Genomic DNA, 15,054 nt, shown 5'->3' on the forward strand with positions numbered 1-15,054 from the left:
TTTATTGCAGAGACCCTGGAAAGCTGCAGAAAACATTAGGCCCATTTCTACATTACCAGAAAGAACTATTTCTTCACCCAATCTTTTATCTGTACTTCAGTTTCCTAAACATAGTCACCATGAAGCTAAGCTGTTGTGTAGGTAAACGGGAGCAAAGTGTTCGGACAAACTGAGCAGGAATAACTGGACAAATCACTTGCAGCTCTTTTCAGTTCATGAGTTACTACAAGAAATTGCCACCGGCAGGGACGTGGATGACAGCAGACCCTGAGCCTGTCCCTTTCCCCGTGAAGCATGTACCGATTAGATTACTTCACTCTGTAGGCTTCTGGTAATTAGGGAAAGTCAGTCCAATGTTAGCATCTGACGGGGAAAGCATGTTCAGAAGAGGGTGGGCAAAAAGCTGGAGGTTCTAGAATTCTTCAAAAAGTCAAAGATAAAATGAGGCAGTGCTGAGGGAAGCTGAACTCTGAAGATTTGCCATCTCCCTGGCAATTCCACTCCCAGAAGCCTCTCAAGGAAATGCAAATGCACCCTCACGCTGAGACTCACAGGCAAATGTCCACAGTAGCACTTTGCAAAACAGATAAAACAATGAAAACAATTCACACATCCATTGACTGAGATACAAAACAGGGCCTCTCTATCAGATGGAAGGCTATTCGGCAATAACAAGGAACAAAGCACTGACAAGGGCTAGGACAAGAAGGAACCGAGAAAACATTACACTAAGTGAAAGACGCTGTCACAAAAGGACACACATTATCTGATTCCATTTGTGAAACATCCAGGACAAGTCAGTCTACTGAAAGGAGTTTGGTGGTCATAAGGGCTGGGGCAGGAACAAGGAGGGACTGTAAATGGTACAAGGTTTCTTTTCGTGGTCATAGAAATATTCTAAAATCAGATTGTAGTGATGGCTGCGCACCTCAGCAAATCTGCTAAAAGCCATTGACTTCCACACTTAATATGTGAATTTTATGGTAAGGAAAGTATACTTCAATAAGCTCTCAATTTATAAAAACCTCTAGCAGGTGCCAGATCGGTTCAACAGTACCTGATTTTTCAATTTCTGACGGGGAGCTTCCAAGTCACAGCAGGAGGGTTCTGGGACGGACACACAGGGGCTAGAACCCCAGGGTAAGATACACAAGGAGAAATGGCAGGGCCTGTGCTGTGAGCCACTGGTCTCCACAACTGGGGCAGCCAAAGAATGCTTTTGGCCACACTCCCTGTGTCCTCGAGACAGCCCTGACTCCCAGGGGCTGCCAATCACACAGAGGACTAGAGACAACTTGAAGAGTATTCATGTTTGTCTCTCAACCTCGCATGTGGCCTGAGACACAATCCAACAATTCAGCACCTGGAGGGCACTAATGACCTACTGGACACCACCAATGTCCCCTGGAAAACTGTGCCTCCATTCCCAGCAGACTTGTGTAGCAGCTTACTGGAGGAGAGAGAAGCTTTCTATATCTGTCTCGGAAAATCACCCAAACTCTCCTAAGTGTTCACAGAAAAACACCATCTGCCTCCCGGGTTATGGGAATTAAATAAGCACTAAATGGCAGCTTAAAAAACTCAATCAGGCTCCACAGGACCCCCCATGACCTATGGCATGATCATCACCTGAGACTGAACTTCTGCAGGGCCCCAAGAATATTTTCCCGGGTGATGACGTCCTTGTCCTCCTCCTTCAGCCTTCCCTCCAGCATCCGCAGCACCTTAGTGTTCTGGGCCAGGTAGAGGCGGCCTAACGATACCCCAGACAAACAGGGGAGAGAGGAAGAATTAATCTGGTGGGCTCCAAATCACTTGCTATGGAAACTTTGCATGTAACACAGCAACTTTGCATATTAGATAATTTTTTGTTCTAAAAGAAATCATTAAAATGCATTTCTTCTAAGAGTTGTTTTATTCAATCAACTATGTAATGAGGAGAAATCACTCTTCACGATCGCCATGTTCCTGTGGGGAGCACTGTCTTCCATGCCTGCAGTCTGAACCCCACGGTGAGATGTGCACGGAGAAAAGGCAGGGACTGTGCTGTGAGCCACTGGTCTTTGCAACAGGGGCAGCCAAGGAACGCTTCTGGTCACACTCCCTGTTCCTCGACGCAGGCCCAGGCTGGAGAAGGTGGAAGCCATAGGGAGGATCCTAGAATACGCCTTGAATGGGCACTGACCTGCTGTGGACTTCTTGGTGACAGACAGGTGTGATGTTTGGACACAAGTGTCAACAGTGCAATGGCACATCCCCTAGACTATAATAAATGTCTGCTGAATGAATGCGATAATGAACAGATGAATGGATAATAAAATTTTGGAGTATTGTGTATCCATAATTTGAAAACTCTTTTTATTTCCATTTTATTTCCACAGCTCAAATAAGTAAGAATTATGGAAAATAACGGCCCTTTGCAAGATCATTTTTAATTCATTTATGGTGGCATGTTATTTTTTAAATTCTCAAATCCTTTAATTTAAGAGATTATATTCTATTGATGGAAGTGGTACACTGCTTATTGGAATCAGCTTTCATTGCTTCACCAACCTTATTTTGCCTTTAAGTAGAAAACTATAGAAAAAGCATAACCTGTTACATACTTGAAAGTAATCTAAATAGTATTGTTCTAGCCCAAAGTGATAAAACAAGAAGGGTTACAAAATCAGCTCTTTCGAAAGAAACAAAATTTGCTGACAGAGATTACAGCATGGGGCTGGGGCTGGGGCCCAGTGGTAGAGCACTTGCCTAGCATGTGTGAGGCACTGAGTTCAATTCTCAGCACTGCCTATAAACAAATAAATAAACAAAGGTCCATCAATAACTAATAAAAACAAATTAAAGCACTATGACAAGAATGTTTAATTTTTACAAGAGACTTCCAATGAATTAAACAGTAATAAAATGAGGAAACATATTTCATCTTTAAGAAATGTGGGGGGAACACCTGCACAGAGCCGCTCTGCTCTGCTCTGAGAAGCTGTGCCTTACCTTCTGCTAGTGACGCCAAAGCGTTGACGAGCCTGGCCATGTACTGCCGCACCACCTCGCTCTTGGAGTGCAGCAACTGCAGCACGCTCCTCTGTGGGGACGAAAGTGGAGAGGACGGGGGCTCCGTGAGGAGGGGGGCAAGGTGACAGCCGCCTCAGCAGCTCTGGTTGCTCCCTTCCTCTGCCTGGACTGACTGGAGGGGACAGACCAAAGCCAAACTTCTCCTCTGGAAGTCTTGGTTTCAAATAACACCTGATGCGACTTGGCAAAAAGAATTTATCCAGACTTCTAAATTAGATGAATTAACCACGCAAAACACGCAGCACAGCCGCTGGCACACAGGAAGCGAGGCTGTTGGCTGTCACTATTGCTGAGCGTCACCAGGTCAGGGCATCTGAGCTGGCTTCCTCCAATCCACAGCAGGCTACAGGAAAAGGGTTTTCTAAATTAAGCTGGGTGTAGGGGTGGGCCCAGAGAAGCACAAGGCTGAGGCAGGAGGATCGCAACTTAGTGAGACCCTGTCTCAAAATAATCAATAAAAGGACTGAGCGAGTGGTAAAGTGCCCCTGGATTCAGTCCCAACTTCAAAAATAAATAAATAAATAAATAAGATCTAAATTAAGGACTGAACCAACAGAACGAAAAATGTCAACGCTACTCTAAAAGTGGCAATGCAGGCCTGGAACACCAGACCCAAGGCCACAGTGGGCAAGGGGGAAGCACCCAAGTTCCACTGCGTACTCCCCAAAAGGCCAACGGACTGGGGGAACCAGACAAATGAGTGAAAAGTGTTAAAGAAGCAGCTGGACTCCATGCTGCTCCTGTCACCTCCAAGGGTGGTGCAGGGGCACAGGGGTGTTCTTATGTGAGGGTGGCACAGAGGGTCTCTGGACTGGGGACAGTAGGCTCAGGTGGGCTAGGTTCTGCACCAAATGGAGGGGGGTGTCTAAATAAAGAATGAAAAAGCTTCCCCCCTGACTTGGCTCCCAGACCCTGACTCTGGCAACCAGATCCTTACCTCTCTGCAGGACACGAGGAGACTCTTCTCAGAGGAAAGTGACCACCCCAGGGGAAAGAACTAGAGACTGAAATCAGTGGCTCCCAGTCCATGGCCCCCCAGCTCTCCTCAGCGGAGCTGAGCCAGAGGAAAGGCTCTGACATGGAAAACAGAGCCAAAGAGGGGGCCTCCCTGGAGACCAGACTGTGAGCGAGAGGAGAACCAAAACTAAATAAAAACTTTGTCACCAATACCTCGAGACATAAGAAACTGTATTGTATCCAGGAAAGAAGCAAATGCTCTGAGTTAACAAAAAACTCAACAGGAACTATGGAAAATATAAACAAAGAAACCTCCTAGAAAGTACAACAAAAAGAAAAAGATAGAGAATATGAGAGAAAAATTAACAAAACAACAGTTCAGAAGGGTTGACATTTAGGAAAAGAGAAAACAGAGGAAAAAAAATCATCAACAAAATAAAGAAAATTCCCAGAAATAAAACTATCAGATTCAAAGGGCCCACAACAAGGGACCAAAATGCACTTCATGAAGCACATCCAGGGGGACCTCTGAACTGTGGTGATAAAGAGAAGACTCACCATGCTCCCATGTGCTTCTAGAGAGGAAAAAAGACCACATACAAAAGATCAGGAATCAGAATGACTTTGGATTCTCAACAACAAAACTGGAACCCTGGGCTGGGGTTGTGGCTCAGTGGTAGAGCACTTGCCTCACATGCGCGAGGCACTGGGTTCAATCCTCAGCACCACATAAAAAATAAATAAATAAAATAAAGATAAAAAAAAAAAAAAACTGGACCCCTAAGGTTCTAGGATGGTGGTCTACATGCCTGTAGTCCCATTAATAGGGAGGCTGAGGCAGGAGAATTGCAGTTCAAGGCCAGCCTCAGCAACTTAGCAAGACCCTATCTCAAAAAATAAAAAGGATCGGGAGTGTAGCTCAGTGGTAGGGCACCCTGGGTTCAATACCCAGTATACAAACAAAACGAAACAAAACTGGAACCCAAAGACAACAAAGTAATGTCTTCAAAATTCTTTTTTTGGGGGGGAGTGAACCCAAGGGAAGTTTACCACTGAGCTACATTCTCAGCCCTTTATATTTTGAGACAGGTTCTAAGTTGCCCAGGCTGGCCTTAGACTTGGAATTCACCTGTCTCAGATGCCCAGGTTGCTACGATCATAAGCATGTGCCACCACAACCAGCAAATGTCCCCAAATTCTACAGAAAATTTATTTACAACCCAGAATTCTACACAAAAAACAAAGATATTTTCATTCAGGCACAATCTCAAAAGCCAAACTGCCAGGTGGTCTCCGTGTAGGGACTATGACTAAAGGATGCGCTCCACCAACTGAGAGAGCAAGTCAAGGAAGAGGGCGATACTGGAGAGAGGGGACAATGGCTGGAGTTGGGTGCGGAGATGACTGGATGACAGCTCTGAGGCACATGCAAAGGGCCACAGCCCACAGGGAACAGAGGTGACTCGAGGACACTGCATTGAGGGCTTCATCTCCTGCTTCCTGTACACATTCTATATTTACTTTTTATTGTAGTCTAACAATTATATAGAAAATGGCACAGGTCATAAGTACAGAACTCTGTGAGTTTCCACAGTGAACATGTGGGTGACAAGTAGCCAGGTCAAGAGGCAGAACATTATTATAGCCTCAGGACCCCCTTCCAAACTGAGGGAGACATTTCTTTCCTGGCTTCTTCTGCCACAGATTTATTTTGCATGTTTTCGAATTTTTTACAAATGAAATCATATTTTGTATATTCTTTCATGCCTGACTTTTTCACCCAACTTTTTTTTTTTAGGTTTGTGAGATTCACCCATGTTCTCTCTGTGCTCCTTCTCATTGCTCTCTGAACCCCATCTCGCAAATCTATCACAGACATTCATTCCTACTGTTGATAGACATTTGGGTTGCATCAAGCATTTGGGATCTTATAAAGCAGTACCACTCTTGGACTTATTTTTGCAGAGGGGCACCTAGGATTGAACTCAGAGGCACTCGACCACTGAGCCACATCCCAAGCCCTATTTTGTATTTTATTTAGAGACAGGGTCTCACTGAGTTGCTTAGGGCCTTGCTTTTGCTGAGGCTGGCTTTGAACACGAGATCCTCCTGTCTCAGCCTCCTGAGCAGCTGGGATTACAGGCCTGCACCACCGTGACTGATCTTGGACATTTCTGAGTGAACACATGGACCCGTTTCTGTTGGAGTACACCTAGAAGTGGTTTGCTAGACATAAGCTGTGCAGTCTCAGTAAACGCCACAGGTATTCCAAAGCAGTGCACCAGGGTGACTTTTAAACAGGGAGCTAAATGCTTCAGAAAAAGAGCTCAGAACCAAGACCCGGAGAGGCGCCCCTCCTCCCCCCACACCTGCAGTGTGGACAGCTGTGGACCGTCTTTCCACCCCACAGAAGGGTTCTCACAAAATCAAATCCTGAGAACCAGAAGCAGACCAGCGAGCTTAAAGGCTGAAATACAAAGTGGCATGTTCTGTAGTCCCATCCCAGCTACTAAGGAGGCAGGGGCAGGAGGATCACTTGAGCCCAGGAGTTCAAGACCAGCCTGGCCAACAGGGTGAGACTCTGCCTCAAAAAAAGAAAAAAAAAAAAGCCAAAATACCGAGAGCTCAGCACTGGCTTTCTCTGCCATACACCCATGTATACTATCGCTGGACAACTAGTACCTGGCTGGCCTTTCCATCCTGCCACATGCCCTGCTTCCCAGGACTCTCTCCTGACCCTGCCTACTAATGTCCCCAGAGGGGATCAGTAAGTGCCCGGGAAAGCTGTGCCCCACTATTATCCAACCATCCATTCATGCCACCTTCTCCCAGTGCCCCCATCTAACCTGAGCACAACTCCACCTCCCTGCAGAGCAGGGTCTGTGCCTGCTGCTCAGCACAAAGTCAGACGGCACATGCAGGACTCAGGGATGGATGGGAAGCTATAAAGACAAGCAGGAAATGATTCACACCAAAGTCAGGATGTGAACATCCATTTTGTAACAGCACTGTTCTCAGCAGCCAAAAGGAGAAAGAAACCCATGTGTCCATTGATGGATGAATGGATAAGCAAAATGAGGATTGTAAGGCTAATACATGGAATATGATAATCTAGCCTTTAAAAGGAAAGAAATTCTGATATATACCTGAATAATAACATGAATAAACCTCAAGGACATTATGGTAAGTGAAACAAGCCAGTCACAAAAAACCCCAATACTATATGAAGTCCAAATCATGGGGACAGAGCACAGATGGTGGTTTCAGGGCCGGGGGAGAGGGGAAGAGGAGCTGTTGCTTAATGGGCACAGGGTCAGTATTATAAAGTGAAAAGAGCTGCTCATGGAGACGCACGGGGGTGGCGACTTACCATCATGACTGTATCTAACACCACTCAACGTTTAAAGTGGTTAGGAAGGTAAATTTTATGTGATGTGTGTTTACCACAAGATTTAAAGGTAGGACAGTGTTTCCTTCTAGGGGAAAGGCCAGGGCACAACCGGAAGCACCAGGAGGTTAGACGGCCTGAATCTGCTTCCCTGTCTGTGCACCCTGAGTCGTGCTCCGTTTTCAGGACTCACGGTAAGCAGCGGGAGGAGGGAAAGAGTTGAGAATTGGAGAAAAAGAAAACGACAGAAGGAGCCGCGGAGAAGAATGAAGCAGGTCCTGCTAACTCGTTCAGGACTCCTCGCTAGAAGCAAACTCAGACTCCCCAGCTCACAGGGTCAAGGCTGACGCCCAAGGAAACAGAAGCTCCCCACCTGCTAGGGTCAGTCCCGAGGACCGCAGGCCCTGGCTGACCTCTGCCCACCTCTTACCCACCTGGTTGTGGCTATGACAGTCCAGGAGGTCATTGCTGATGTACGCCTGCAGAACTGTCTCCCTCTGCTCCCCAGGATGGGATGTGGTCAAGCGCTGGAGGGAAGAAAAACAAAAGTAACAGGACCTAAGTGTTAACAGGAGAAAAACTCCCATATAGCAGCTATGGTTTAAACGGCAGTTAAAACTCCACCAGTGACTATACACTGAACCAAGCAAAATAAATACTAGCCAAGTGGGGAGGTTGGTTAGCCAGCCAGCCAATCAATAAGGTGATGTGGGGGACATCTTAGGAGATGGGTGGTGTCGGGGATAGTGGAGTCAGGTTCATATGTGAAGTCTCCTCAGAGGGAAAGGGGCATGATGCCCAGGTCATCAGTGTGCAGATGAGAGAGCACCTGTCACCCTAGAGAGGCAAGAGTTGGCTCCGCAGGGTGAATGGACCATTAGCCAGCAGGGGAAGGCGAGTGGAGGGGTAGGGAAGCATGGCCCAACTCAAGAAGGTACAAACACAGGGCAGAACCGAGTGGCTCATGGGTGGGGCGTGGGGCTGATGGAGGTCTTGGAACACACCCTAAGGGACCCACAGAGCCATACTCAGCGAAGTGTGAGCATGCCCGGTGGGGAGCTGGCAGGACTTCTGTAGACTGCAAAGTCCACAGGTCTGTTGTGTCGCTCTAAGTAAGGGCTTACGTAATGTCTGCAGGGAAGAAGAAGGTTTCACTTGGAGCACGTGGAATGTGCTCGTGCACATGGGTGTGTGCGGTATGAGTGGGGAAGCGAAAAAGCCATGGAACTGAAGTGGGCAAATGTGCTTATTTTTCCAGGAAAACCTCACTAGATAAACATCCTGAGGCTGCAGGCCCTGCTTCTGGCTGGAGAGAACACCCTGGGCAAGGCCAGAAGGAACAGTGGCTGAGGGGAGAGCTGACAGGACGAGGAGAACCGGGGAGGCAGGTGCCCACCATCATGGCGGGAAGGCCCTATAGGAAGAGGGGCCTCTCCTGGAGGAGGAAGGTGCCAAGAAGGCCACACAGGGAGCTGCTGCCCCCTCTCAAGCTCACTGAGGTTGAGGCAGGGGCCAGGGGCTGGGGCGGGGCCCTGGAGGGGGACGGAGACAAAATCATTAAAAAGCCTGCTTATTTTTCCTGTGACAATGTTCTTCTCTCAGCAGAGCAACGTCCTGTCTCAGCCAGAGGCTTGGGAGAAGCGTGGGCTGAGAGGAAGTGCTAGGTGGCAAACCAAGAGCCAAACAGGAAGTGAGTCTGCTAAGCCGAGCAGAGGGCACGGCGGGGACAGCCCGGGAGACCCTCAAGTGGCCCACCCATGGGGCCAACTGACCCCAGTGGAACCAGAGCAGACGCCATGGCCTGGCCACAGGACTCTCCCTGTGTCCTCAAGTCATCTTCCAGATGCACCACCAGACCAGCAGGGAGCAGGACTGATTCGTCCCCAGATGGGGGAAATTAGTCAAGATACTCTAAAATTAGGGGATCCATGAAAGGGCCTGCTGCAAATACAGGGCGAGGCAGAATGGTCATCCAGGTAGAGGGCCCGCCATCAAGGGGGGATGCCGGCAGTCCTCAAGTGAGTCCAGGGAACCCGGTGTACCCAAGCCCTTTCAAGGGCTTGGGCCTACAAGGACACGATTATTTTCACAATTCTACTACAATATGACCCCTACATTCATGATCAGTCTCTCAGGGGCTATATGAAGCGTGGCACTTGGCAAATAGAATGCAAGAGCAGATTCGAGAATCCAGCTGTCCTCCATGTTGCTGACATGAAGAAACCTGCAAACACGTGAAACAATGCACCCTTCTCGTTGACTTTGTTGATCAGAAAGTTGTTGTGGTTTTTAATAAAAATGTCATTTATGTTAACATGTTCATTTGTTTATTGTTCACTTTACATATTTTAAGTTTCTCAGTTGTAATTTCCAATACTGTAAAATATCAGTAGATAAAATTCACGTAAACAGCAGCTCTCCGCAGTCCTTAGTAACTGTTGAGTGTGTGGAGGGTGTGGGACTGAACCTGAGAACCCATGGCTGGTTCATGCTGCTGCTGTCAGGCTGGGGACTGTGAGGATCCGAGGCCTCAGAGGAGGCTTTATTTCCCCTAAAGACTGGTCTTTGCCCTGGAGGCCGGCCCCGTGACATCTGAATACCGGAGTCTTGGGCCTCCCAGCAGGCCTGGCTGCGCTGGGAGCCGTGCCGGCAGCTCTCGCCCAGGAGAGGCCTTGACTGCAGCTCGTCATCACGTCACAGCGTGAAGGCAACAGCAACTGTGATGCCAAAGTAGGGGTCTTAGAAAGGCCAGAGCTGCCCTCAGGAGCTGCTCTGAACTCTAGTTCTTGGTGGCATCGGGAGCAGAAAGGAAGATTTCCAGTAGAAGGGTTACAAGATACAAGCATGGTAGCCAGCCAAGAAGAGCAGCACTGGGCTTGCCTTTGTTTTTTGTTTTCTGACATCAAGGGAAAGGTACCTACCCAGCGCAGAGCCTGCAACAAGAAGGCTTTCAAGCGGTCGCTCCCCCAGATCAAATCCTTCTTCAGTTTCTCATAATCCAGGGAGGGCAGCAACGGGACATCCTTCAGTTTCCTACTCAGCGTCACAAGTTCAAAGACAAAAACAAGCGGGAAAGGACAGGTTCATGACACCTCCTGACCATCCACACACCTGCTCTGGACCTGATCAGCCAGAGGGACTAGCAGTGGCCCCGCTGCCCGCCCTCCAGACTCAGCCAGCTCAGCTCGGCCAGTTCTGTTAGATGGACCAAGGTTTTGTGTTATGGTTTCTCTAAAATGAAGAGCCTCTGCCTGAATAGGCTTAAAAGCCACTGCCTTTGCCTTAGGCCTGTGGTGGGGAGAAGTCACCCTGGAGGCTCCTAAATTTTCCATCCAAGTTCTATTCAGAATTCCTGGCAAAGCCCTCAGACTATTAGCACCAGCAGTACCTGAGGGGTTTATCTGCACACCTAAAGCCACTGCCCCTCTCAAGCCTGGGGAATGAGTACCATAGAACAGGGGCCAGGAAGCAACTTGTAAGGGAGCAGGGGCCGGATGGACCACTGTGGAGGTGGAGGACTGGGAGCGAGGGGCTGGGACACACAGTGAGAGGGACAGTTTGCTAAGCCTGCCCAGAGGACCCCAAGTTTAAAGACCCCAGGGAAGCCAGGGGTCCGATTAGATCTCTGATTAAAGATCTGCCCAGCTTGGACGAACCCAAGACCTGCCCCCGCTTAGCCAAAAACAGAAGGAACCAGTCCCTTCAGACTCCTTGTCCCTAAAACAAGTATCTCCACATTTTGGTTTATTGAACAAAAGGTTAGAAAGTGGGGAAAATGAAGAGAACCGAATGAGGCCCGTGGTGTAGGTGACAGCACAGTGCCAAAACGACTTCCTCCTGTTGACCAGACACAGTCACCACTGGGGAAATGGGGGGGCCTCAGTTTCTGTGAATCTGTAATTAATTCAAAATAAAAACCTAAGCCAGGGTTGGTGGTACATGCCTATAATCCCAGCAGCTTGGGAGGCTGAGGAGGATCACAAGTTCAAAGCCAGCCTCAGCAACACATCAAGGCCCTAAGCAACTTAGCAAGACCCTGTCTCAAAATAAAAAATAAAAAGGGCTGGGATGTGACTCAGTGGTTCAATCCCTGGTACCAAATAAATAAATAAATACCAAAAGAAAAAAAGAAAAAGAAAAATATCTCCAGTATCAAGGGGGAAAAGGAGACACACAGTATTAAGTGGAGACACACTTCCCTGTTTGGTGAGAACAGGGAAGATGCAGGGCTGCCCTTGTTCTGAGGGTGGAAGGGAATCGGTTCTGGGAGGAGGGAGTCCGGGCATGCTGGTTTCCTATAATGAACTCGTGTTACTTACACAATGAAAAATGACATGCCAGCTTTTTCAGGATTAGCTTTTACTGGACAAAATGAGATTCTTGTAGAGGTTCCATGGAAAGGGCCAGAAGAGAAGGCAACAGCTGAGCTCTCAGTGAGCAGCTGCGGGCGGAGCGCCCCTCTTCGGCACCCAGCAGGACGCCCATGGAGCGCACCGTGGCTGCTTCGATGCTGTTTTCGGAGGCACATACTATTCTGAATTTAAAAATCAACAGAGCTACTTTGCAAATTCCAATTGTAAATCACTAGGTCAGGATTTTTCAAAATTGTCAAGGCCATGAAAGACAGAGGAACGCCTCAAATTCAAGAAAACTAAGAAGACACTCTGGTATCTTGAGGTTCTGGCTCCAACCCTGGCCCAGGGAAGACACGGGGGAGCAACGGTACCTGCGAATGAGCCTGCAGACCTGGTGGGAGCTGCCTCAGTGCCCACTGCTGGGTGTCTATTAAAGCTACTGTGAATTCCAGTTTGACATCTAGCTGTCCTCATTAATAAGATTTTCCAAGAGCGATTACTTACACGGGTGCCAAGGAGGCTCGCAACATGGTTGAGGCCTGAGGGGAAGGGGACGGGAGAAGAGAGACCATGTTAAGCACCGACAGCAACAGCTCTGACTCAGACCCTGTCAACAGTACACAGCCAACACGCCTGCAGGGTTCTCCAGCCACAGTCACACATGACTTAAAAATCAGCCCACACCAGTGCTGAGAGCTGCCCGCCCCAAGCCCCTGGCTAAGGTAAATGCTGCAGTGGGTCCACCCAGACCCCAGAGGCCATAAAGCTGCCCAAAGACATCGTGAAGAATGAAAGCAAAGTGGGTCATTGGATGTTCTTAGTTTTTTCTCTCTCACGATTTTCTCTTTAAGTACAAAAACAACACATGTACTGTGTGTCATTTCCCAGTCCTGAAAGAATCTGGCTTGGGACCCATGGAATAAGTCGCCCCTTCCCCGCCTCCATGGTCTGCCAGATGCAGGTCCACCCTGAGATCCGCTCTGGCCCTTGAGCAGCGTGCTGCTCACCAGGATCCACTGAGGGACGCGGGATCTCGGGAGCACAGTGTGTCACAAAGCCTTCCAGGAAACCCAGGCACCAGAAGTTTCAAACCCTGATTCTTGTGATCAAATCAGAAAGGTTTCAGACATGTTGTTCAGAGTGACAGGGATGAGTTTATTAGAAGGGCTAGGAAAAGGGAAAGGGGGCTGTCTCAAGGCAGAGAGTGGGTCCTCTCAGAGAGGAGAGGTGGGCGTGCCTCTCCCGCCCTCCAGCTTCTTGTTTTGTTTTTGGCACTGAGGATCAAACTCTGGGGTCCTTGACCACTGAGCCACACCCTCAGCCCTTTTTGTATTTTATTTAGAGACAGGGTCTCACTGAGTTGCTTAGTGCCTCGACGTTGCTGAGGCTGGCTTTGAACTCACGATCCTCCTGTCTCAGCCTCCCAAGCCCCTGGGATTACAGGCACCTGCCACTGCACCCGGTCTGCCCTCCAGTTTTATCGGGGGTCCCAGGGAAGTTTCCAGAGAGCCCTGCCCAGGTCCACCTCTTGATTTTTGACTCACAACAGGATGATATCAAAGTTCCAAGTCCCCACTGCCATGACTTTGGCCTGGGCCACCAGTTCTAACTGGAACCTGTTCTTCAGATGTTCCGGGTAGGAGAAATTAATTCTTATCTCCCTGAGTTCGGGATCTGGTCTGTGTAAAGGTCACAGAAGTTCCCGCTTCAGGGTAACTGTGTTCTTATCAGCATTTCAAGGCCTGCATTTCTCCTGCAGATGTCAGGTAGTGCTGAGGAATGTGACATATCCTGTGGATCATATCTTGTGGACTTAGGTCAGGCAGGGCTTCAGGTAAACAGTTTCTCAAAAGTGAAATGGGGTCAGCACAGCGGGCCCAGTCTCTGGAACCACACCCCAACCTCAAGTTCCTACCACTTGCACCTGACTGTCCCCTCTCATGCAGACCTCTGGAACAAGCACCTGCATCTCAGCCGGGCCCTTGGGGACTTGTGTGCACTTCGGTTTGAGCATCTGACTCTGGTCCATAAGTCATGCATTGCTAAGCCAGCAACGCCCTGCTCTGGTGACAGCCCCATTACGGGAGTGCATATCAGGGAGGGCAAGTCCTTCATTTTCCACACTTTGGGCTCATCTCGGATATTAATCTACTGAATTAGCTTTGGAGAGGAACCAAAGTGTTTTCCTGTTCATGGGTTTGTTTGAAAGAAAATGGAATTTCCATCCGCCATGGACCCTTTCCCAAGGGGCAGGCCGTGGTCCTTATTCTGTGTCCCCACGGCTCTTGAACAGGACACCAGTCATTTTTAACCACACTGAACTATGATTATTTCACAAATATTTGTGTCTTTCTCCTTCAGCAGACAATAAATTCTGTAAGGACTGGAAACATGTCACCCTCCTGTCCTCAGCATCTGCTACAGTGCCTAGGCGGACGGAGTCACTGATTCAACATCTGTTGAAATGAAGGAAGACGGACCCCCAAGAGGCCTACTCCAGGGTCCTCCAGTGCCTAGGAAGAGGCCCTGGTGACGACGACTCTGTCACTGATTGCTTCCCTCTGGCAGGTTTACAGATGTGCAGATTCCCACCTTGTGGACATCTGACCTTACTTTGCAATGGTCCGTGACTATGTATGTTCCCATATTTTTTAGCCCTTGGGTTGTATTAATTAGTAAACAGCTTATTCCTATTACTGGCTTAGTGAAGAGTTCAGAAAATAAGTTGGAAATGGTATCTAAATTACTCATGTAATACATGAAAGAGACCAAGAAGCTGACAGTGGGTCAACTGGGTCAAATAAGGACATGGCCACACTAAAATATTAGCATAATACAGATAAAAATTAAGAATTAGAGGGGCTGGGGTTGTAGCTCAGCGGAAGAGCACTCGCCTGGCATGTGTGAGGCACTGGATTCAATCCTCAGCACCACATAAAAATAAAATACAGATATTGTGTCCACCTATAACTAAAAAATCAATATTAAAAAAAGAATTAGAAATGCTGGCTCATTCCTATTTTCCCAATAAAATTCAGCACTACCTTTTTTTCATAGCTATAGGAAGTTTTCCATTATTTAAAAACCAACCCCTCTTTGCTAAACTCTATCCATCAATTTGCCTCATGAAGAAAGTAGTTGACAAGTAGGAATAACGGCCCCTCAGGAGTGGAAACAACAGGTAAGTGAAACCCCACTGGGACTTCAGCATCGAATCAAGGTAAGAAGAAAGCCAGGGATGGGCTGCGGAAAAGGGCTCAGCACTGTGCCCAGGACAGA

The 15,054-nt window shown here is 48.2% G+C and overlaps 1 protein-coding gene and 1 long non-coding RNA gene across 4 annotated transcripts in view; one reads left to right on the top strand and one right to left on the bottom strand.

The window, feature by feature from the left end:
• Armc9 (armadillo repeat containing 9) overlaps window positions 1-15,054 on the bottom strand; it is a 133,360-nt gene that overhangs the window by 74,809 nt on the left and 43,497 nt on the right. For both annotated transcript variants that reach the window (XM_027942001.2, XM_071619549.1), the window contains exons 10-14: window positions 12,280-12,314; window positions 10,342-10,453; window positions 7,855-7,947; window positions 2,995-3,085; window positions 1,630-1,753 (exon numbers count right to left, since the gene is read on the bottom strand). In XM_027942001.2, the coding sequence (XP_027797802.2) occupies window positions 1,630-1,753; window positions 2,995-3,085; window positions 7,855-7,947; window positions 10,342-10,453; window positions 12,280-12,314 (455 nt within the window). The remainder of the gene's footprint in view (window positions 1-1,629; window positions 1,754-2,994; window positions 3,086-7,854; window positions 7,948-10,341; window positions 10,454-12,279; window positions 12,315-15,054) is intronic.
• On the top strand, window positions 7,568-9,734 carry LOC114097921 (uncharacterized). 2 transcript variants are annotated; one of them, XR_003583636.3, is made up of 3 exons: window positions 7,568-7,801; window positions 8,679-8,919; window positions 9,023-9,734. It is a non-coding gene; the product is annotated as an uncharacterized lncRNA (long non-coding RNA). The 2 variants fall into 2 exon arrangements; XR_003583635.3 differs by having other exon boundaries at window positions 9,026-9,734.

Source organism: Marmota flaviventris, chromosome 11 (assembly GCF_047511675.1).
Source record: "Marmota flaviventris isolate mMarFla1 chromosome 11, mMarFla1.hap1, whole genome shotgun sequence".
Classification (NCBI taxonomy): Eukaryota; Metazoa; Chordata; class Mammalia; order Rodentia; family Sciuridae; genus Marmota; species Marmota flaviventris.